Genomic DNA, 22,900 nt, shown 5'->3' with positions numbered 1-22,900 from the left:
AATTATTTAGACAGCTCTCTAGATTGTAACTTCATTGTTTCCTCCCATGCTTACCAAACATTTGGTTCTCAGTAACTATATATTGAATGAATGTTTCTTTTATATATTTAAAATATGTTGACCCACATATCAAAATGATAAAAGAAATCAAGATGGTTTACTATTTTTTTTAATTAATTTATTTATTTATTTATTTTTAGCTGTGTTGGGTCTTCGTTTCTGTTCTAGGGCTTTCTCTAGTTGCGGCGAGTGGGGGCCACTCTTCATTGCGATGCGCGGGCCTCTCACTATCGTGGCCTCTCTTGTTGCGGAGCACAGGCTCCAGACGCGCAGGCTCAGTAGTTGTGGCTCATGGGCCTAGTTGCTCCGCGGCACGTGGGATCTTCCCAGACCAGGGCTCGAACCCGTGTGCCCTGCATTAGCAGGCCGATTCTCAACCACTGCACCACCAGGGAAACCCCAAAATGGTTTACTATTTTAGGACCATAGTACACATCAGCTTTCTGACCCAAACGGAATAAACTTTCCCTCCACCTTGAATTTCTTCCTCTCTCGTATACTAGGGGCTACAGTAGGCACATTGACATACCTTATTTCCTTTAACTCTCTGACCATTGGCTTATGTGTGATGTTGCTGGTAACTTGAGTTTGCAGTAATGATTTAAAAACTCTGAAAACATAAAATTTTAATTGACGAGAATGGCAGTTTTAATGGCTGTGGTAGTCTTTGTGGTTGTGTTTTGTGATTGTCACCAAAGGATGGGGGAAGGGGTAAGATCTTTTCTAATGTGCAAAGGCCACTTGTTTCTTGCAGTCTTAAATGTATTGGCAAGAGTCTCCATTTAAGATGATAAGTCCAAAGCTGTATCTCACCAGAAGCTGAGATTGCTCTTTCATTTTTTCCTTAGGACCCCTTAGGAAAATACCTGAAACTGTGTTCTAGAGGGCCATGGATAATGAGTGGATCTATACTTAAGTATATAAAGTTTTTAGAAATGAATTTATAACCTCTGCATTTGTTAAAAGTACTGAAATGTGATATATTGGAACTCTATAAGGAATTTTGTCTTACCTTAGGATGGTCTTCACAATACCCTCTACAGTCCCTTCTTACTGGTTATCAGTGCAGCTATAATGATGAGCACACTTCTTATGGAGAAACAGGAACCCCAGTTCCTCCTTTTGGATGCACCTTCTCTTCCGGTAAGGGAATTACTGTATAAGCTAGGTTTGGTCAGAAATGATCTATTTCACTCTTCAGAGGGAAAATATCTTGGGGTGTCTCCCTTTCAAGAAAAAGTAAATTAGATAGATGATAGAGTTTTTCTAATAACTGTTCTCCCCTGATTTATGAAATAGACTTTTCTTAATCTCTATGCATAATTACATATTTCTGCTAAGGGATAAGATTCTTATAGCACCATTTTTGTTTGTTTGTTTGTTTGTTTGTTTAACTGATATCAGGGAAGGGTTGCAAAGGTTCAGCCATCATGAAAACTTTTGCCCCTTTTGACCTGATTGAATCTGTCTCTTTCTACAATGCATTGGGGAACATATTAACAGCAATAGAGTACTTGTCCCTGCTGTTAAAAGTTTAAGAAAGGAAAAGTAAAAAATTGTGAAAAGGGAATATAAAATTAATAGGTTCAGCCTGCTGGTGGCCTGTATCGTATGCTTTTATTTGCCATGCCTATATCATATGCTTTTATTTGCTATTGGCCAGTACCACTTTTGTTTTGTTTAATTACCATGCTTGATTCAGCCCTTCTTTAAATAAGAGATTATTTGAGGATTGGTGTTTTTGAGTCACTTACTGAATTAGGTATTACGGCAAATTTTAAGCCATCTTTAATTCAGAAAAACCTCTCTACCATAGCAGATGCTATTTGGGTAGGATCATCTTACCTCTTTTCAAATAGATTGTAGCTATTCAGTTAATTTATATTATGTTGTTTATATAGATTTAAACTCAGCTTTAAATTTTTTTGTTACTCTTTATATATTTTATTCTTTATTTCTTATTTAGCTCCCAATATGGAGCATATACTAGCAGTTGCCAATGAAGAAGGCTTCGTTAGGTTATATAACACAGAATCACAAACCAGTAGAAAGAAGTGCGTCAAAGGTAAGTCGGGGTCTAAAATATTTGTTTGAACATTTTAAATTCGTAAAGCCTCAAGGAAGTTGCTATTTGAATAAATTCTCAGTGATACTCACTTCTGATTAAGCCTGTTTAGGGGCCAGGCTGAAAGTAAATGGTGGACTGCCTTTCTGTCAATAACTGTTAACAGCAGCAAAGCCTTTACTGAAAGTTAAGAAAAATACATTTTAGGATTAAAAACAGTTTTTCTTTTAAAAAATTAAAATTTGTTATATTATACTTAATGTGGGGAAATGTTGCTTTAAAATATTTATATTGAACAAACATCTTCCATACATAAGGCAAAGTTCTACTGACCTTAGGAAGGTAATAATCTAGAACTAGTAAGTCAAGTGTTGAGGTAACTAAAGTAGAACAAAGGCTATAGATGATGTAGAGGAAATACAAAGAAAACGCCACAGGTGTCACAAAGAGCTCTTACGTATCAAAGAAGGTGAGGAAAATTTTTCATGAAGGATGGGACATTTGAGGCAGACTGTGGTATTTAGACCCGTGGAGGTGGAATAGGACACTATTCCAGGTGGAGAGAAAAGCATTAGTAAAGGCCTAGAGATAGGAAACCATAGGATATAATGAGCATATAGGGAGCGCTCCGGTTTGGTTGGAATAGGATATACAGAGAACAGTAAGAGATACGGCCAAAGCGAGCAGAATTTTGAATGTCAAACCAAAGTACTTTAAACTCCATTCAGAGAGCATGATGAAGATTTCTGAGAATGTTTCATAAAGATTCCATTTTAGAGAATATATACCCTCATGGAAAACAATCTGATATCAAACGGTAGTTTTATGGGGTAATGACGGGAATGTGCTATGTGTGCAAGTCCACAGGGTCTCTTTGGCCCGTGGACCTCAGTGTGCTGACCACTGATCTTTTCACTACAGCTTTCAAGGCACTTCAGCTGCTATTGGTATGGTTACCACAAGACATAGTTTAGACAGTTCACATTCACCATTTTCTTTGTTTAGAATGGATGGCTCACTGGAATGCTGTCTTTGACCTGGCCTGGGTCCCTGGTGAACTTAAGCTTGTAAGTGACTTTCATTTTATTGGGATCTGGGTAAACACTGGTAAAGGGTTGCTTTATTAAACTGTGAAACCTTATTTTTGAAAGGTTACAGCAGCAGGTGATCAAACAGCCAAATTTTGGGATGTAAAAGCTGGTGAGCTGATTGGAACATGCAAAGGTCATCAGTGCAGCCTCAAGTCAGTTGCCTTTTCTAAGTTTGAGAAAGGTAGGTATATGCTTACCCTCTTTCATCTCCTTAACCTCTTTCGTGGTGAAGTAACAGTAAGCTGTAATTGTTTCCACCCTTTCCCCTGTCAAAGATGCTCCTTTACCTACGTAGATGATCGATTCTTAATATGACTTGGAAACCTCAATGATATTAAGTTGGATTTTAGTCCCATTCTAATGGATATTATTTCCAGCTTGTCCCTGAAAGTGTCTTCAGATAATTTTTTTCTATAATCTTGCAGATAAGGTAAAAATTCACAAATAGCCACAATCCCTCTGTTCAACTTTGAGTGGCCTTTGAGGTCAAAGCCTGTACTGGACACTGATTAACTCCATTTGTAAAATAGTTTCTTTAACTCTACTTGTAAAATTTAAATGGAGTATGAGGCTGGGTGGGAAACCTGATAAACTGGACATGATTCTTTACCTAAAAAATTTACCACATAATTACTTTAAATGGCCCAGTTCCCTGGTATGTTTTCAACTGTTATTTACTCACAATTAATCTTTCTATATTAACTATTATAATGGAGAAGGGAGAAGGAAGATTTAAAGACGGCTATAATACAGACCAGTACTATAGTAGCCAGGGAAAAACTTAGCAGGGGTATCTGAATGAGCTCTTCATTTCTGTTTTTTTCTTTTCTTTTCTCCTTCCTCCATTTGTTTCTCACTAAATAAGAGTGAGACAACAAACATTCATCTCAAAGAAGTGGCTGATCAATCTGATTTTAATCTCAGAATAATAGAAATAAACAGTATAGTTTCCTTTATCATTAAAAAATATTCTATTTTTAAAAGGAATGTTTTTGTTTATTCACCTGAGCACTCAGGAGTACTAAACTGAGTTGTTGAGCTGGTTTGGACTTTAAAAAAAGGTCAGTTCGTTGCTGTTGAGACTGGAACCTTGAAGAGGAAATACATGACATAGTTTTTATCTCTGCATAACTTTTCATTAACACATCTATTGTATAAAGTTAGGTATGCTTGTGTTCTAGTTTACTACACCCCTGTGTCAGAGTTCATTGTAAGTTTATAAAAATAATTTAAAGTCATGAAAATGTACTTAAAGTAAATTTGTTTATTTAAAGGGTAATAGAAAAGGGAAACACCGTATCTTTCGGTCCCTTTGCTTAATTTTTAAAACTCTGTGCATTGAATCTCTGCCAGTGTGGTCTAGTAGAAAAAGTGGTAACCTTTATCACGGCTCCCAGTAGTTCACAGGTGCCCTAGTGTGAGCAGTCTGGTTGGACACTGCTCCCAAGTCCTCATAGTTTGGTTGCTAAAACACAGATTTTAGCCCCTACCCCCTCAGCCAAGTGTTCTTGTGCAGGGCATACTTTTACAACCATACATAGAAGCCCTGTGTTTTGTTCTGCTTTCTGCCTTTAAATTCTTGGGCAAAGTCATTTTTATCTCCCAGGACCTTCATTTCCGAATTCACAGAAACATTGTAAGCATAAAAATGAAGTGAGATGTGAATGCACACACACACACCAAAACAAACAAACACAAAACTGAGGAGCATATAAATGCTTAGTGGGTTGGTTTTTTTGGGGTTTGTTTTTTGGTTTTCGGGGGGGTTTTTTTGTAGGTAACATGGTAGGAAAGATCATGATCCAGTTCTTTCAGCCCTACATGGGCAGGATACAAAAAATCCTAAAGGACATAGTTATACTAGTGGAATTTGCCCTCCCTAAGTATCTACCACCTGAAAACATGGAAAATGTTTTCATCTCTAATTGTCAGTTACTCACAGATGTGTGTTTTGTGTGATTAAAATGGGTGTTAGAACTTCTAGTGGGTAATTAAAAATAATTATAAGTGTTTTTCTATTTCCCCTCCTACAAACTTATCTTCAAATTTGCACCTTCTTTCTCATTCTTCATTCTCCAGTTTAAGGCCAATCCTTCTTCCTAGGGCACTGATTCTCAACCCTGACTCATTAGTCACCTAGGGAGGTGTTTTGTTTTGTTTTGTTTTTATTGAAATATAGTTGATTTACAACATTGTGTTAATTTCTGCTGTATAGCAAAGTGACTCAGTTATACACATTGGGGAGGTTTTTTAAAATACCAATTAAGTGTGAATCTCTAGGAGGTGGGCCAGGCATCTATTGTGTTAAAATTCCTCAAGGGATTCCAGTGTGCAGCTAAGGTTAAGAAACATTCTTGATCCTCCCCAAGACCTTATGCTATCACTTACATCCCCACAGCTCCTCTGTCTTCAAGCTTTCCTTCTCTTGGCTCTTTCTCCATAGGAAAAACTCAAGCATATCTGTGGCCTGTCCAGAAAGAAACATCTTAACCTTGTATTCTCCTTCAGCTATCATCCTGTCTTATTTCCTATCTCTTCTAAGTTTCTTAAGAGTAATCAAAACCTGGTTAAATGTCCTCATCTCAGTTTGGTTCAATCCATTCCATCTCTCTTCCTGAAATCACCCTGCCTTCTACTTGTTCAATATTTGACACTTCTGGCAAGTTATTTTAAAATTCATGAAAATTGTTTTCTTCCTTGGAATCTGTGATACCACTCCCTCTGGTTATCAGTATTTCTGTTTATTCCTTCATAATTGCTTTTGTGAACTCCACTTCTTTACCTAACTTGAAGTGTTGACATGGCCCAGGATTTGGTATTTGGCCATCTTTTCCTTTCAGTCTGTACCTTCTCCCTGGACAGTTTCATCTATTCCAATTTTGTTTTGTTTTTTGCTCCACTTATATTGAACCAGATTGTATTTCCAGCTTTCACTTTTCCTACAAGCACTTCAAGTTCAGCATACCTAAAACTGAACTCATGATTTCCCCCAGCAGCACCATCTTTCCCCTGTCCTCTGAAATCATTTCTCTTCAGCCTGAAGAACGTCCCTTAACATTTCTTACAGTTCGAGTCTGGTTGTAATTAATCCCCTTTGTTTTCCTTTATATGAAAATTTCTTTATTTCATCTTCATTATTAAAGGATATTTTTGTTGGATATAAAATCCAGGTTGACAGGGTTTTTCCTTTCATTACTTGAAGGTGTTGTTCCACTGTCTTACATGGTTTCTGTTGAGTACTCTGTGGTCATTCGAATCATTTCCCTGTATGTAATATGTTGTTTTTCCTGACTGCCTTCGGGATTTTCTGTCTTGGTTTTCAGCAGTTTGACTGTGATGTGTCTAGGCATGGTTCCCTTCAAAGTTATCCTGTTTGAGGCTTGCTGAGCTTTTTGAATTTGTAAATGTACAAATATGTGTCACTGAATCTGAGAATTTTTCTGCCGTGATTTCTTGAAATATTTTTTCTGCCGAATTTTCTCTCCTGGGACTCCAGTTACTCATGTATTAGACTTTTTGAAATTGTCCCATGAATCCTTGAAGCTTTGTTCATCTTTTTCAATTTTCTTAAATTTGAGATATAATTAACACCCCATAAAATTCACCCATTTAATGTGTACATTTCACTGGTTTTTAATTTTCTTATAAAGTTATGCAGCCATCACCACAATCTAAGTTTAGAATGTTTCCATCAACCCGAAAAGAAACCAGAACCTGTTAGCAGTACTTTCCGTCTTACCAGCCCTACACAACCACTGAACTACTTTCTCTCTCTATAATTTGCCTCTTCTGCACCTTCGTATAAATGGAACCACACAATATGTTGTTGGCTTCTTTCACTTAGCATAATGTTCAATCTTATTTTTCTCTCTTCCTCAGATTGAATGATTTCTGTTGATCTGTCTTCAAGTTCATAGACTTTTTCCTCTGTTTCTCCATTCTCCTCTTAAGCCTATCCAGTGAATTTTATCATTTCAGAAGTTGTGGGCTTGGGTTCTAAAATTCCATTTGTTTTCGATAAGTTCTGTTTGTTACTCTGCTGAGATTTCTCACCTTTTCATTGATTATGAGTGTCTCTTTATTTCACTTGACAGTCATATCTGTTTTACAACCAGACCTGATAAGTCAACATCTGGGTTGTTTTGAGGCTGGCCTCTGTTGATTTCTTTTCCCTTGAGAATGGCGCATTTTCCTGGCTCTGTATATGGCAAGTAATTTAAGATCATACCCTTGGCATTGGGAATGGTGTGTTGGACTCTGAATTCTGTTATGTTGCTCAGGAAAGAGTTGGTGTTTTTGTTTTAACAGGCAGTTAAATCATTTAGACTCAAATTGCATAATGTCAAACCTGTGGGGAGGCAGTCAGTTCAGAAGGTCGGATCTCAATTCAGTTCTTTAATTTAAGCCTTAGTTGCAAGCTGCTTTTAGCTTTCCTATGCACATATGGTTTGGGGGTCAGCCAGAGACTTGAGCTAAGTTTAAACACAGAATTAGGGTTTCCCTTTCTCTGCTCTCTCCAGGCTTCCCCACTTCCTCTGGCAGCTCTTGTTGCCCCTGTCCTCTTTTCCTAGTTCCTTTGGCTTGAAAGATGGTCTTTTTGTTGGCACTTTGGCTGCCTGGTTCTGATGCTACAACTGTGGCTGCCCTCAAGGTAAAACCTCAGAAAATCAGGAACTTACCCTAGGCCAGTCACTTGCTTCAGGTGTTGACTCCCTTACAAAAATTTTATGTTTTTGGTCAATCTCTATACGACCCTCAAGTAGCTGTTTTTTGTATTTTGACCAGGGCACTTATAATTAATCCACCTGCATTAGCTGTAAACTAATGCAGGTGGATTAATTTGATAAGTGCTCACTCTTTCATCAGGAAGCAGAATTTTTTGGTTTAATTTTAAAGAATAAAGTATGACAGATAAACTGGAGTTCCCCTGTGTTCCCTCCTCCGATCTCACTGCCCTCCTTCCATCCCCAGAGGCAACCCCTTTCACAAACTTTATGTGGATCTGGTTCGTATCTTTATACTGAGACAATACAGCTTGGAGGTTTGGAATATGGGCTCTGGATACATACTGCCAAAAATAATAACCTTTGCAAGTTACGTATCCTTCCTGTGCCTTAGTTTGCTTATCTATAAAATGGGGATAATAATTCCCACCTAATAGGGTTGATAACAAGGATTGAGGTCATTTATAAAAAAGCACTTAGGATAGTGTCTAAAACTTAATAAGCACTCAGTATATTTTGGTTATTGCTTATTTATCGTTATTCTTACTACAACTTTATAGTATAGTATTTCATGTGGTTTTAAAGAAAATTTACAGAGAGGGATTATTCTATCAAGTTTTTGCTCAACATAAGCATTTTGAGTTCTTTGTAATCCTTTCCCTTCACAGCTTTGTTTTCTTATTTGTGTTGAGCTATATATTTTATCATTTTTAATCTCCAGTGCCAATTACAGTACCTAGCATATAATAGATACTCTAGGAAATTTAAATTGAAATATATGTGTCACTGACTGGTTTTGTTAACTTCTTGATAAACTGTTTATGTGTCTGCAGCTGTCTTCTGTACAGGTGGAAGAGATGGCAACATTATGGTCTGGGACACCAGGTGCAACAAAAAAGGTAATCTAGTTCCATTTTAATTTTGATATATGTGGGATTGCCCCATAATAATTCTGAATGAAAGAATCAACTATTTCACCTGATTACCACCAGGGGGCACATGTTCATAAACCCCAATTCTGCTCTGTTCAGTTCTCAGGATCTTAGTGATTGTTTTAAGTATTACCCTCCATATTTACCTCATATTGTCTTCTGAACTATAATGCCATTTACCTAAATTATTGATTGAATTGAAATTATTAGTACATGATCTTTTATCTTAATTTTAAAAATTTGGGAACTTTAAAGAATTGGATTAAACTAAATATATAATTATACTCACATTGCCCCATGATGCTATTAAGCAGAAAGCAATGATCATCTCCCTGCTTCACTTTTTTTAAAAAAAATTATTTTTAATAGGCTATTTTTTAGAGCAATTTTAGATACACAGCAAAATTGAACAGAATGTACAAAGAGTTCTCTCTGTACTGATATACCTCCTGTTCCCACACAGCCTCTCCCACTGTCAACATGTCCAGTGTCCAACCAGAGTTGGACATTTGTTACGATTGGTGAACCTACTCTGACACATCATTATCACCCAGTGTCCGTCTGTACTTTACATTATGGTTCACTCTTGGTATTATACATTCTCTTGGTTGTGACAAATGTATAGTGACATATACCTACCATTATAGTATCATACAGAATAGTTTCTCTGCCCTAAAAGTCCTCTGTGCTCTACCTATTCATCCTGAACGCCCCCCTAACCTCTAGCAATCACTGATCTTTTACTATCTCCATGGTTTTGCCTTTCCCAGAATGTCAATTGGAATCACACAGTATGTAGCCTTTTCAGATTGCCTTCTCTCTCTTAGTAATATGTATTTAAGGTCTGTTTATGGCTTGGTATCTCATTTTTTTTTAGCACAGAATAATATATCATTGTCTACATATACCACAGTTTTATTCATATATTCCCCTACTGAAGGATATCTTGGTTGCTTCCAAGTTTTGGCAGTTATGAATAAAGCTGCTATAATTATCCTTGTGCTTATTTCCTTTTTATACATCATAATCTCACCACAAGAGATGTAGTACAGTAGCCCTGCTGGCTTCTAATTTCACTAATTTAATAAAGAATATAATTAATTTTGACATCTTATATATAAATGTTACATTCAGCATGGGAATAAAGTTCTGAAACCTAAACCATTTACCTTGGAATATTTTTCAGATGGATTTTATAGGCAAGTGAATCAAATCAGTGGAGCTCACAATACCTTAGACAAGCAAACCCCTTCAAAACCTAAGAAGAAACAGAATTCAAAAGGGCTTGCTCCTTCTGTGGTAAGGTTTTATAGCTGTATACATGTGTGCAGATCTTGACAGTAGCATAGAGTCTCATTTTAGGGAATTCGTTGGGCATAAAATAGGAGCTAGAGATTCAGCCAATGAATGAGACTCTTCATTTCCTCTTGATGTCACTGGTTTATTGCTTAATACCAGTTCAGTACCTACAGTACTGGTACTCAAACTCTAGTGTGCAACAGAGTCACTTGGGGAATATGTTAAAAATTCAGTTTCCTAAGACTCATCCCTAGAGATCTCCATGCATACACATCATCTACAGTATGATGTGATTCATTAGGAAAGGGAGATGGGTAGTTTGAAGAAGCATATTAAGTACCATGATACAGTATTCTGTAGGGGAAAGGAATCCCTGTTGTTCTTTTCATAATACAAACTGCAGAAAAGATATGGGTTTTTTATTTTTTTATTTTTTTAATATTTGGCAGAAGATTATAAAACATTTTGAGAAATATTGGGGTAAAATATAGTACCTCTTTAGCATATTATAGTCAAAGCTCAAACAATGCCATAATACAGCTTTTTTCTTTAAGAAAAATCACTAGTGTTCTTATTTGAATTTGTTTATTTTTCTAGTATTCTTGGTCTGTAGAGTCTTAGTTAATATTTTGGGGACGTGTGGTTGCTAGAACATTAGGACTTAAAATTACACGGGCATGAATGGGAACTGACAGGGTTAGCATGTGGTTTTTGGAGGCCAGATGAAGTTAAAATGAGTAACATTTCAGACATTTCATCAGATTCTTAGCCAAGAAAACTTAACAGCAATTAGGAGGTAAAACTCTACTAGCTCCTTTAGATATTTCAGAGCATGTAACCATCTTTCATTCACAATTCTTTAGACACTCCTATATGACAATCTGGATAGACGGCAACATTTTATAGATGAAACAGGTACAGGTTAAATGAGGTTCCTAAGGATAGACAGTAAGGATGATTTCAAGTAGAGCCAGTAGACTTAGACAAGTACTAAAATCTTGTGTTAATCACCAGTTTTTTCTTGAATACGAGTCAAAGTGTTCATACTATGTAATATAACATGATGTTTAGGCCATTTTCTTGCTAAAATTACTTCTTGGTCTGCATATATATCTGACTAGGATTATTGGAAGGGCAAGATCTAGTCATACTCAGTTTAGGGGAAGAAGCCGTCATTTTAGCACCTTGGTCTCTTGATAGTGAAGATTGTTATACCCAAAATAGGATTTCCTTCTTTTCTTTTTCTTCCTTGTGCTATAGGATTTCCAGCAGAGTGTTACTGTGGTCCTCTTTCAAGATGAGAATACATTAGTCTCAGCAGGAGCCGTGGATGGGTAAGACGAGTCTTTATTTCTTGGTTCTTTTGGTGAGCTGTCTTTCGTGAACTGTGATGGGGAAGTCACCTAGACCCATTATAATTCAATGTGTGTGCTTTTAGCTTTCAACATAGTGAGTACCCAGCTGAGAAGAGGAATTACAGATCACACTGGAAAATATCTAGTTAGGACTCTTGCTCAAATAATTAAATGAGATAATGTATCACACTTAGCACATTTCTAGCATATAGGAGGAGTGTTGGCTGCTGCTGCTATTATAGAGAAGCTGGCTGGGTAACTTGCTTGTCTGTGCAGTATAATTTAATCAAGGATTCTTATTTTGAGGAGCAAAATTTCTGTTACAGGTATATATCAGAGATATTGCAGGTTTGGTTCCAGACCACTGCAATAAAGCTAATATTGCAATAAAGTGAGTCACACGAATTTTTTTGGTTTCCCAGTGTATATGAAAGTTATATTTATATTATGCTATATTTATATTAGTATATCATAGTTTATTATATTACTATATAGTTATATTTACATTATAGTCTATTAAGTGTGCGATAGCATTATGTCTAAAATAATCAATGTACAGACCTTAATATAAAAATATTTGATTGCTAAAAAATGCCAAAACAATTACAATAGTAACATCAAAGATCACCAATCACAGATCACTATAACAAATATAATAATGATGAAAAAGTTTGAAGCATTGGGAGAATTAGCAAAATGTGGCACAGAAACATGAAGTGAGAAGATGCTTTTGGAAAAATGGCACCTATAGACTTGCCACAAACCTTCAATTTGTAAAAGAACGCAATATCTGCAAAGCACAATAAAGCGAAGCACAGTAAAATGAGGTATGCCTGTATTTTGGATTTTATCTTCTCTGGTTTAGTAATATCCTAAAAGGAGTAATTTGATTCTGGGCATGTAACTGGCATTTCTGGGAGCAATCTAACTAGATTGATAGGCCTAAAGATTTTCACATACTTTCCTTCTATGATTGCTCTGAATTTTTGGCTTCCAAATAAGTTTGTGATACTTCTTGATTGTTTGCTTTGTTGGAATTTAAGTTCACTGATTATAGGGGCTCTTTCTTTTTAAAATTCTCTTCTTTGCCCCATTTTTGCCCATTATATCTCCCAAGGCATCCCTCCCTTCAAAAGTTTTAATTTAAAAATATGATGGCTTAATAAACTAGAATTTCTTTTGTGTCCTCTGGACACTTAAACTCTTCTGTGGACTGAATTCTCAGGCACAAATGTAGAATTATCTAAAGGTTATTATTTATATTTGTAAATGGCTGTGAAATCTTTGCTTCCAAGGATACTTCCCTTTTATAACCAAGCTTGTGTTTTCAAGTTGCCTACAAAGTAGATGTAGAAAATTAAGAAAATTATTCCAGTAGATGAAATGAAAAAATACTTTATTTCACAGGAAAATTTGTTTAGACTAGATTACTTGAGTTAATATATAGAGATATAACCATAGGGACAGAGCTTAATACTTAATGATGTCAAAGGTTACATGCAGAATGTTAAAGGCTTAGGAAGTGCTTTTTTCTGAAAACAATGAAACAATGACTATCAGCAGTCAACCTTCATCTTCCTCTTCCGCTCCCTTGAAGTAAACTCAGGGCAACCCATCAGTGGGTCAGATCACATCTGTTTCCTTTCTGCCAGAATTGTTAGCCTGACATTGGAGACAAGAGTATGAGATAGTTCAATCTGTTTCCCAATGACATATCCTCACTGTACCTGGCTGATGTGCCAGAGGAATTAGATTAAAAGTCATTTCACATTTCAAACGTAGTTGAAACTGATTGGTGTTGGAGAAGGACTACAAAAATAACTATTTCTTTACCTTGGTTTTTAGGGTAATCAAAATATGGGATTTACGTAAGAATTATACTGCTTATCGGCAAGAACCCATAGCATCCAAGTCTTTCCTGTACCCAGGTAGCAGCACTCGAAAACTAGGTAAGCCTTTGCGTATTCATGAGGACTTTTTTGGATATGTAAGTTTTTGTTAAAATTTTTAAAGTAAATATCAAGCTAGTTTTCAGCAACAATTATTCTCTGTTGACTTGAGAAACTAATATATGGAAGTATCTTTTTGAAGTTCAAAAGATAGAAACTCCCAAGAATAATTTTGGCTTGTATATACTTTAGGGAAGAAGAATTTTGATGATTCTTCTTGTGAAATGATCTAAAAAGATCATTTTCACCTCAGTTCTACTCTCCTTCATCAGCACATGCTAACTAAAGTTTCCTTTTTCTAGGATACTCAAGTCTGATTTTGGATTCTTCTGGCTCTACTTTATTTGCTAACTGCACAGATGACAACATCTACATGTTCAATATGACTGGATTAAAGACTTCTCCAGGTAGGAGCTTAGTCATTCAGAATCTCTTTCCTGGAAACTAATATGGTGTTTTTTGTTAATGAGAATTTAATGTTGATTTTTTTTTTTTCTGTACCAAATTTATGAAGACATATAAGGACTTTGGGGTCTTTGATTAGTTCCAGTGATGTTTTCATAGATGTATTTACCTTGTGATGATTTCACAAGTGAACAGAATCCTGCTCTATATGGTAACTTAATAGTGAGTCTGTCCCGAAATTATACCCCTTTGGGTATACTTAAAATTATCTCAGTTTTTGTGGGATAGAGAAGGCTGTTCTGCCCGGGTTTTGTCCTATTTGGGAACTGTTCATTAAAATTAGGGGACCTCTGGGTGTTTTCCCTAACCTCACCTTTTTATTTTTCTTCAAGAAAATTATAAGTGGAATCTGACTTTAAAGCTGATAAATGACATTTTAAAAAATCAAAGTTTTTCAAGCATACTCTAAGAGGGTATGAATTTGAATTTTGAATTTCATCATTTTAAGAACATTATCAATTATTTAAGCAAGCTGCATATTTGTAACCTACTTCTCAGGTATAGCTCTGTCAGAAACTGACTTTGAATTCTATAACCAATCCCTAGAGCTACCCAGTTCCCAGTAAAGTAAGATGTGTTGATAAAAAAGAAATCTTAAAATAGTACAGAATTTAGCTGGGCTCTTAGAGATGTTTCTAAAGACTGACCCCTAGCCATTGTTAGGACTTTGGTATCTGTGGCAGTTACCCAATTGGTATTTTCAATGCCCTGGGTTAGGTCTGACGTTGTCTAAACAAGAATAAGAGTATTTGGAAAAGGGAAGAGGTTTTATAACTTTGCTTGCTGTCTTCGTGAATGGAATTAGAACTTGGACAACTTCTGATTTATTTAGCCGTATAAAACAGACTCTTTAAAATTTTTCCCTAAAAGATAAAAGCCTAATTATATTATCAGATGTCCAAGAGCTCTTTCTGTATCATTTTGTTATAGTGTGGCACCAAAAGGGGCTTTGAATTTAGTTGTCCTTCTGCCATTAAAACAAATATGCCCAAGGCCACTTTACTAATAATTTAGTAACCTTTTTCCTGTGCTCCTGAAATAATTTGATTGGCTCTCATATATAGATAGGTAGGTAAGTAGATAGATAGGTATGTTCCTTAGAAATTGAAAGACAGACGTGTGTGTGTGTGTGTGTGTTTGTGACACATCTGGTAATTGCTCGTCTTTTTCAAAACTTTAGAAAGGGTCCTGGACTCAATACTTGATCTCCTATACTTTTAATTCACAGCATATTATTACACTAAGTGATGTTCATAGAGATGACTCTGAAGCACTTTAATGAAGCATTTTAAAAGCCCGAACTGTCAAAGATTAAACTAAACTAATTAAAGCCAATATAGGTTTTAGAAGGATTTTTCACATGGTTTGAAACATTTACTGTGTACTTTATGTTGGCTTTCTTAGACCAGCAGAGGGCAATGAATTCTTACGAGTTTAGTGGGAAATTTGGTCTATAGTTTTCCATTCATAGCTAAGAGTTGAGAAAGATGAACAATTGTAGTTTTGGAGTTGTAGTCAGAATAAAGGAGCCTGTTTATTTTGTGGGGATTTATCTATCATAGTAGCTCTATAATATGTGTATCTGAATTGATTCATATCCTGCTTAACTTTCACAGTAATAGTATTTGATGTGGGGGTTATTTGATGTGCAGGCTTTTTCTTAAAGGGCTATAAATACAAAGGTTTTTTTCCAGTGTTATTCTAGCAAAAGGAAGGGATTTTTGTGAGTACTTACAGAAAGCTGTTAAGTCCCTTAATAATTCTTTTTTCCCCTCCATTAGAAGATTGGAGTGAAATATTTTTTCCTGCCGAAATGTATCCTTAAATTTTCTAATGACTGAGATTTTTTTCTTTTATTTCCTAGTAGTATGCTGATGCCAGAGGCCTCAGGTTTTGGTCTCCTTAGGATAAAAGAACCTGTCAAGCACATTATGCTAGATTGGATAGTGAGAAGTCTAAACCTAACCTAGTTGGAGTGTCTTACGTATGAATATATAGCTTACCGCACTGGCCGCTTCTACTCTTCAGCCTATTTAAAGTGCTAGATTAAAGGTTACCACAGCTCAGATAAGCTATCCATAAATCTTAACTCTCCTTTCATTGATTTTTACCTATTCATACAACAAACGTTTGAAGATCTCCTCTGTTCAAAGCACTATAAGGTCTAAGTGAGGAAAGAAAATGATATTTATGAAATTTATCCTTAAGAGATTTAAAGTCTAAGAGGAGGAAAGACCAATGTTTAATGCAATGGAAAAAACCTAGCCTGGGGTGGGGAGAGAGGGTCTAATAAAGGTACTTTACTAAAGGACTGGACCCCGGCTCCATTCTTGTCCTTTAAGAATATTTTTCATCACTTTCTTCTCTGCATCCAGCTCCATACCAAGTATTTGGGCTTAGATTGTGAGATTGGGTCTAATATAAAGCCTCTTTCTAGGATTTCCATTCTTTTCCTGCCAATGTCCAGTTCTTTTTTATTTGGTGACTAGCTTGACCATCTGCTTCAGTAATCAGTACACTAATAAAACTTGTTAGAACATGTATACTCTGCATTTATTTGAAAACTGGAAATAACAAGAGCCAAGTAATTTGATTTTTTTTCCTCTGGCAGTGGCTATCTTCAATGGACATCAGAACTCTACCTTTTATGTTAAGTCCAGTATTAGTCCAGATGACCAGTTTTTAGTCAGTGGCTCAAGTGATGAAGCTGCCTACATCTGGAAGGTAAGTTACCAAACTTTCCCCACAAAGGTGAGGCTGAAGTATTCTTGCAAATATTTCTTCTGTCCAAGATGATGTAAGGTTAATGTAAACACATACTTTAACTTTTCTGTATCAGATGTTTAGTAAAAATTGCTTCTTGCCTCTTATATAACCAAAACTTCACTCTGATTCTGACAGAAGATATCACACTTTCATGGTCAGCTTCTCAGAAATTGACAATCTATATCCTCCAACAGTTTTACAGATTATCAGGAAGTTGAGAATTCAGAAGACTGGAAAGAATCTTCAGTACTTTGTCTTGCTTCCTGGAAAAACATGCTGTTCTGCCTTTCTGCCCTGTGTTTTCAAACTCTCATTCAAAACACAGTGTTTGAATCCTAGAATCCTACCCCCGAATCACACTTGCAAAAAACACTCACTCAAAAATATTCATATAATAATTGTGTTCTTTACTCTCCTCTAAGAGGCCAATCTTCAGGTTATTGAAATAGATGTGGTTGCTTTGTCAGTTTTGTATATCTTTAATAGCATTATTTATTCATTTATTTATTTATTTTACAGATTTCCCATTTCTGTTACAGAAATTTATAATTTCTTTTTTTACATTTTAAATAAACAGTGGTTCTAAAGTGACTACTATAGGCTAAGAAACTTAATGCTGTCAATTTGAAGTCAAGTGGAGAAAATTGAAATATAAGTAGCACTTGCTGACCACTGGAAAATGTCTCTTGTGGAATAATTAATTATAGAAATGTCTGAGTTCAGAGAAAGAATAAGCATTAGGCATTGTTTTCCTAGGGCTAGAAATTATCTTCCAGATTGCCCTATAATATCATAAACTTCCTTGATATTGGTGAATTGAATGATCAGAGTTCATGCATTTTGGATTTTAGAGTCATAATGTCTAAAACTTCATAGACCTATAGGTTCAATATTACCAAATTCCTTCTCAGGAGGAAATTGTATCATTCTTAGTACTGCCAATCTCTGGAAAGTCATATCTTTAATGCAGGACAGGGGTAGATCCTGTCAGGTATGAAGCATAATTCTTCAGCTTAATTTCATCTGGTCCTGAGGGAGGTACTAAAAAATGCTTTTTCTATATACCTCTAGGTTTGCAACTCTAGTTGCAAAAATGCAACACTACCTTATCAAAAGCTTTAGTAACAATAACCTAGATGGTCACAAGGTGGAGATATTGTTCTATCCAAGATGCTTTTGTGTTGACCTTACCTCTTTTTCTTCAAGCACATTTGTTGTATTTATAAAATGAAAAATTTGCTTATAAAATATATACTTGAGAACCCCCTCTTATGGTAAGAGTTTTTACATAGCTTCCTGTCTATAAAGTTCTGACTTGAGCTTTAAACTTTATGTGACTAGCACTAATGTTTCTGTCTCATAATCTGGTCTTATGCTGCATATTTATTGCCTTTTGGTTTTCCCTTTCCCCTTCCCTCACTGTCTTACCTACATTTTCCTTCTCTACTTTGGTTCCCAACTTAGTTAGAGGATTTTATTCCTACCAAGGTCTGTATCTTTTTAAGTTTTCTCTTAAAAACAAAATTTCAGACATACCAAAAAGTATAATAAAGGATTATGCAAAAAAAGAAAACTTTAGGCACTGATCATTTCTTTAAATCATTTAAAATCAGCTTCTTAATTATATATATACATAATTAAAGTTCCTCCCTAGCTCTAGTACAAATGCTTGCTTTTTTTTTTTTTTTTTCCCTTCTTGGTTTCAAGAAATCAGTGTTGAGGGATGCTTCCTCTCTTTAAAGACATGCAGTAAAGATACTTGGCGGTTCATTAGTAACCCATTTTCAGACATCCAATCAGTGGGTATCACACACATGGGTGACCCTTTCTGAATTCTAGGCTGGGTCACATGTCGGTGCTGAATGATGTGGTTCAGACATGATGTTCTCCTGCCTGTCCACACATAACTCAGTGTGCAGGTTCTGATATTTGAGATCCTGGCAAACTTACTGCTCCTAAAATTGAATGTGCCTAGTGAGGTGGCTCAGTTTCTCTTTTCCATGATAAGGAAAAGTGGGAGGGGTGTAGTTTAAAAAAAATTTCACACAAGCTGAGTATTCAGGCTGTTAGGTCAGAATTCTCTCAGGTGTTAGGATTCTCCTATGCCAAAAAAGCCCATGGGCCCAAGAAAACAGGGTGAAAGAAGGGAGTTTTAGATCTCAAGACAGAAGAGAATGGCGTTTTAATCCTCACCACTGGCCGGGAGATGTAACGTAATTAGACTTTCTGACACTGAGGCCTAAGACTTAAGAATAAAAAGATTTAATATTATGTTATTTTTCTTTTTTAATTTCCTACTGCTTGTCCTACCCTCACCCCTACCCACCTCCCCTTCCCTGGTTCATTTCTGATAGAGCCACTGAATAGTATTGAAGTGGTTATAAATAAACTGATTCGGCACCGTCATTCTACCACTGACTGGCGAAACATTGAGCCTGACACGTTAGGAAGTATAAATGATCTCATGGCAAAAATGAAGATTACGTTTGGTTTCTAACTGGGCAGAGTAAGGAGGTTTTTTGAGAAAAGGTGCTGATCTTTTTTGCATGTTCAAGTATACAAAATGTTTTGTGAAGTCTGTAGGTTAGAGCCAGTTACTTCATAGTTCTGGGAGTTTTAACTTCGGAATTTCTCATGCCTTGAGTTAGTCTTTATTCTATAACAACTACAATTTGTAAGAGAGGACAATTTTCTGTGATTTGACCATTCCCAGAATGCATAGATGTTTAAATGTCTCTTGGATTTAATAGTCTCCTCTTCCTGTTTGAAAGTAGAGGGAGGTTTTTAAAAAATGAAATTCTCATTGTGATAATATTTTTATAATAATGAAGTGACAATAAATAAAAACTTATTTGAATAAAAATGAAGGATTTAAAAGTCACCTGAGTTTCATTAGAAGAAATTAATCTTCTTTGAAGTAGTCACCAAGTATAGTTTACCATACTAGGGTAGTCCTCAACTGTGAAAACACTTGTTACTAACATTCATAAAAACTTGTTGGACATTAGTTCTCATTCCAGCCCACAACATGCCCTTCCCTCCACTTTTTTTTGTTGAGATAGAATTTGTATAATGTAAAATTCACAATTGTAGTCACCTTGAAGTGTACAATTAAGTGATTTTTTTTTTTTCATATAATCACAGTATTGTGCAACCATCCCCACTGTCTCATTCCCAAACATTTTCATCACCCCATATACCCTTTAAGAGTCACTTTCAGCTTCTGGCAACTACTAACCTATGTTCCGTCTCTAGGGATTTGACTATTCTGAACATTTCCTATAAATGATCTTTTATGCCTGGCTTTGCTTTCACTTAATGTTTTCAAGGTTTATCCATGTTGTTGCATGTATTAGTACTTCATTCCTCTTTACGACTGAATATTCCACTGTATGTATAGACCTTGTTTTACTTATTTATTCATCAGTTGATGGGGATTTAAATTATTCCACTTTTTGGCTTTATGAACAAAGCTACTATGAACATTCATGTACAGATTTTTGTTTGAACATGTCTTCAGGTCTCCTGGGAGTGTATACCTAAGAGTAGAATTGCTGGGTCATATGGTAATTAATTCTGTGTTTAACTGTTTGAGGAACCTTCCCCTCACTTGTAATGCTGTGTAAAGTGCCTGGCTCATGGTAATCATTTCAATAAATGCTGACTTTTGTTACTATTATTATTCCTGCCTTATTATCAAATTGTAAAAAGTTTTTCTAACAGGTCTACCCTTTGTTTTTTTTTCTTTTAAATCCTATAGATAAATGCAGAAATGTACATACATTCTATTGGTGGATATTTGTTTTTTCTTGACATTTATTTTAATCTTTGGTATAGACAGTCAGGTTTTCCTAGGTATTTTAATGCCTAGGAAACTGAGGAAGGGGCAGGATCATGAAATGAAGAGCTAGAAGCAACAGGCAAGCAAACCAATGAGTAAAATAATGTGTTGTTACCAGGGAGGGTCAGGAGGACATGAGGATTTCCTCTTCCTTTTAACTTGCTGCTTGCAGTACTCCTTGGGCCTCGGGTAGAGAAACTTTATGGGCTGGGGCCATAAAGAATTTCTGTGACTGCTGAGATAGAGACTATCTTGAAAGTCTTTTCTAAAATATGCTACCTTGTGAAGGAGTGAGCTCTTGTTCTCTGTGGCATTGTAGCAGTAGACAGCAAGTGAGTCCTTTTAGATCTCAAGAAAAAGCCCAACAAGGCAAATTAGATTCTGCTCTTTGTCTTCTTTGGCTTTTTGAATCATTACATATGTGCCATTTAACCCAAGAGAGGAGTAGTAATAATTGAGTTGGATAACCTTATGAATCAGTGTGTCAAATCTCCTTAACTACAGTCTGAGGAGTCCATTAAGCTTACTTAGTCATTCTCACAAATGTTCTTCCCAGAATGCCTCCACTTTCTTCATACAAATGAGCAATGATTCAGAGCCTCAGGAAAATGAAAAGAGAATAATTTCTCTTTTTCAAACACACGTGCTAATAATAGCTGTGTGAGTTTGTACTCCATGTTGTGCTGATTAATGCCCATGGCCTCTGATAGGGATTGACAGCTCTTGAATGAGTCAGCTGTCAAACGCGTATCACTAATGGCATCCAATGAGGGTGAAAATATTCTTAGTCACATGTGTAGTACTGCACAATGTGACACTTCTTTAGACATTAAAATGTATTAAGATGTGGCAATACTTAACTTGAAAATTCAAGATTTCTTTAAGCAAATGAACTTAAATAAAATTTTAGAGGAATTTTTTTTCCAAAAAGGATACAAAGTGCCATGTAAAATATAGCTTATACCCCTTCAAAATGAAGGAGTATAACTTTGGGCTTTCTTAAAAGTCAGTGAGTCTTCTTTTGGAAGAAAGACTGTCCTCTTGTCCCAAGAGATCTGCTAGCACGTCTCAGGTACCTTCAGGACTTAGTAAGTGCAGCGTTCCTGGAAGTAGCTGACTAGAGAAGATCTAAAATTATCTAGGCTCCACTTGAAGTGTACTACCTAGCTGCTGAACCTTACCCTTTCAGTCTTGAGTTTTAGTCAAAATACGTATAGCTAAGTTGTCCTGATTTGAAATAAGACCTGTCCTGGTATCTAAGCTCATATTGTTTACTTATTTTGGCTATTTTCATTGTTTTCTCACATTAATGACAGAAATACTTTCATTGCCCATTGGGACTTTTTCTGAGCTATAAGTAGGCATGTCTAGGGGCTTTTGGTAACAACCCTAAAGCTCTCTAAGGTACAGATATGGAGAGATTCGAAGCCTCTGTCTGGCAGAACTACCACTGCTCTGCTGACTTGTTTGTTTCTTTTTGATGGTGTGATAGGTCTCCATACCCTGGCATCCTCCTACTGTGCTCCTGGGTCATTCTCAAGAGGTCACATCTGTGTGCTGGTGTCCATCAGACTTCACAAAGGTTTGTAGGTGAATCTGTGGTTGGTTTAAAAAGTAGATCACAGGTTTGTAGGTTTTCCCAAGGTTAGCTTGAGAGTTAATACAGACTTTTATGTTTAAATAGACATTTAAAAGATCTAGAGGCCATCCAGGATCTGTATCATCATTAATCACACATATTCTGTTTTTTATACCAATAGATAAACTGTATTATGCACTAAAGAATAAGTGGATTTCTTAGTTGCCTAGAGTCATTCCTTTCCTAAACATAGAATTTAAGTCTTTAACATTAATAAAATTTCATTTTAAAATCGAAGGTAAAAAGAAAATCTAAGGTGAAAACTAGTGTTTCTAACTTTCTACATAGTATCAATGTGGTGTATTAAAGGTAACACCTTGACTGTTCTTCACAGTTCAGTTTGGGTTCTCACATGCCTGAAAAATGCTTTCTGTGAAGTCTTAACATGTTAGGCTGTCTGTGACTAAACTAGAGAAGAAGTAGCTCCAAAGTATTTTAGTCACTTTGAAAAGAAGAAAATATACTCACTTAAAAAATTTTTTTAATAGTGATACTAAAAACAAGTAAAAAACCTGAAAGGTAGAAATCCCAGAAACATAAACAAACTCCACGTATATGTAAGGATTTCATATAATAGTGGCCCTAGTTCCACTCACTTCTCCAGTCCCCTACCTTTGGTCTTCGGGTTATTTTGGGTTTGCAGGAAATGTCCCTTCTGTGGAGAGCTCCTTTTCATCTATTAGGTTTTGAAGGTTTGTTGCCTATTGTTCCCAT

The 22,900-nt window shown here is 35.9% G+C and overlaps 1 protein-coding gene across 2 annotated transcripts in view; it reads left to right on the top strand.

Moving 5' to 3' along the window:
* Positions 1 to 22,900, top strand: part of DTL (denticleless E3 ubiquitin protein ligase homolog) — a 39,457-nt gene that overhangs the window by 4,325 nt on the left and 12,232 nt on the right. The window contains exons 2-12 of one of the 2 annotated variants that reach the window (XM_036841280.1): positions 1,078 to 1,203; positions 2,027 to 2,125; positions 3,131 to 3,192; positions 3,277 to 3,397; positions 8,774 to 8,839; positions 10,059 to 10,171; positions 11,432 to 11,505; positions 13,372 to 13,475; positions 13,778 to 13,882; positions 16,552 to 16,664; positions 22,040 to 22,129. In XM_036841280.1, coding sequence (XP_036697175.1) covers positions 1,078 to 1,203; positions 2,027 to 2,125; positions 3,131 to 3,192; positions 3,277 to 3,397; positions 8,774 to 8,839; positions 10,059 to 10,171; positions 11,432 to 11,505; positions 13,372 to 13,475; positions 13,778 to 13,882; positions 16,552 to 16,664; positions 22,040 to 22,129 — 1,073 coding nt within the window. Of the gene's footprint in view, positions 1 to 1,077; positions 1,204 to 2,026; positions 2,126 to 3,130; positions 3,193 to 3,276; positions 3,398 to 8,773; positions 8,840 to 10,058; positions 10,172 to 11,431; positions 11,506 to 12,329; positions 12,354 to 13,371; positions 13,476 to 13,777; positions 13,883 to 16,551; positions 16,665 to 22,039; positions 22,130 to 22,900 lie in introns of those variants that run through there. The other variant, XM_036841360.1, reaches the window with a different exon arrangement.

This window comes from Balaenoptera musculus, chromosome 1 (assembly GCF_009873245.2).
Source record: "Balaenoptera musculus isolate JJ_BM4_2016_0621 chromosome 1, mBalMus1.pri.v3, whole genome shotgun sequence".
Taxonomy (NCBI): domain Eukaryota; kingdom Metazoa; phylum Chordata; class Mammalia; order Artiodactyla; family Balaenopteridae; genus Balaenoptera; species Balaenoptera musculus.
This window is presented reverse-complemented; position numbering and strand designations above follow the sequence as displayed.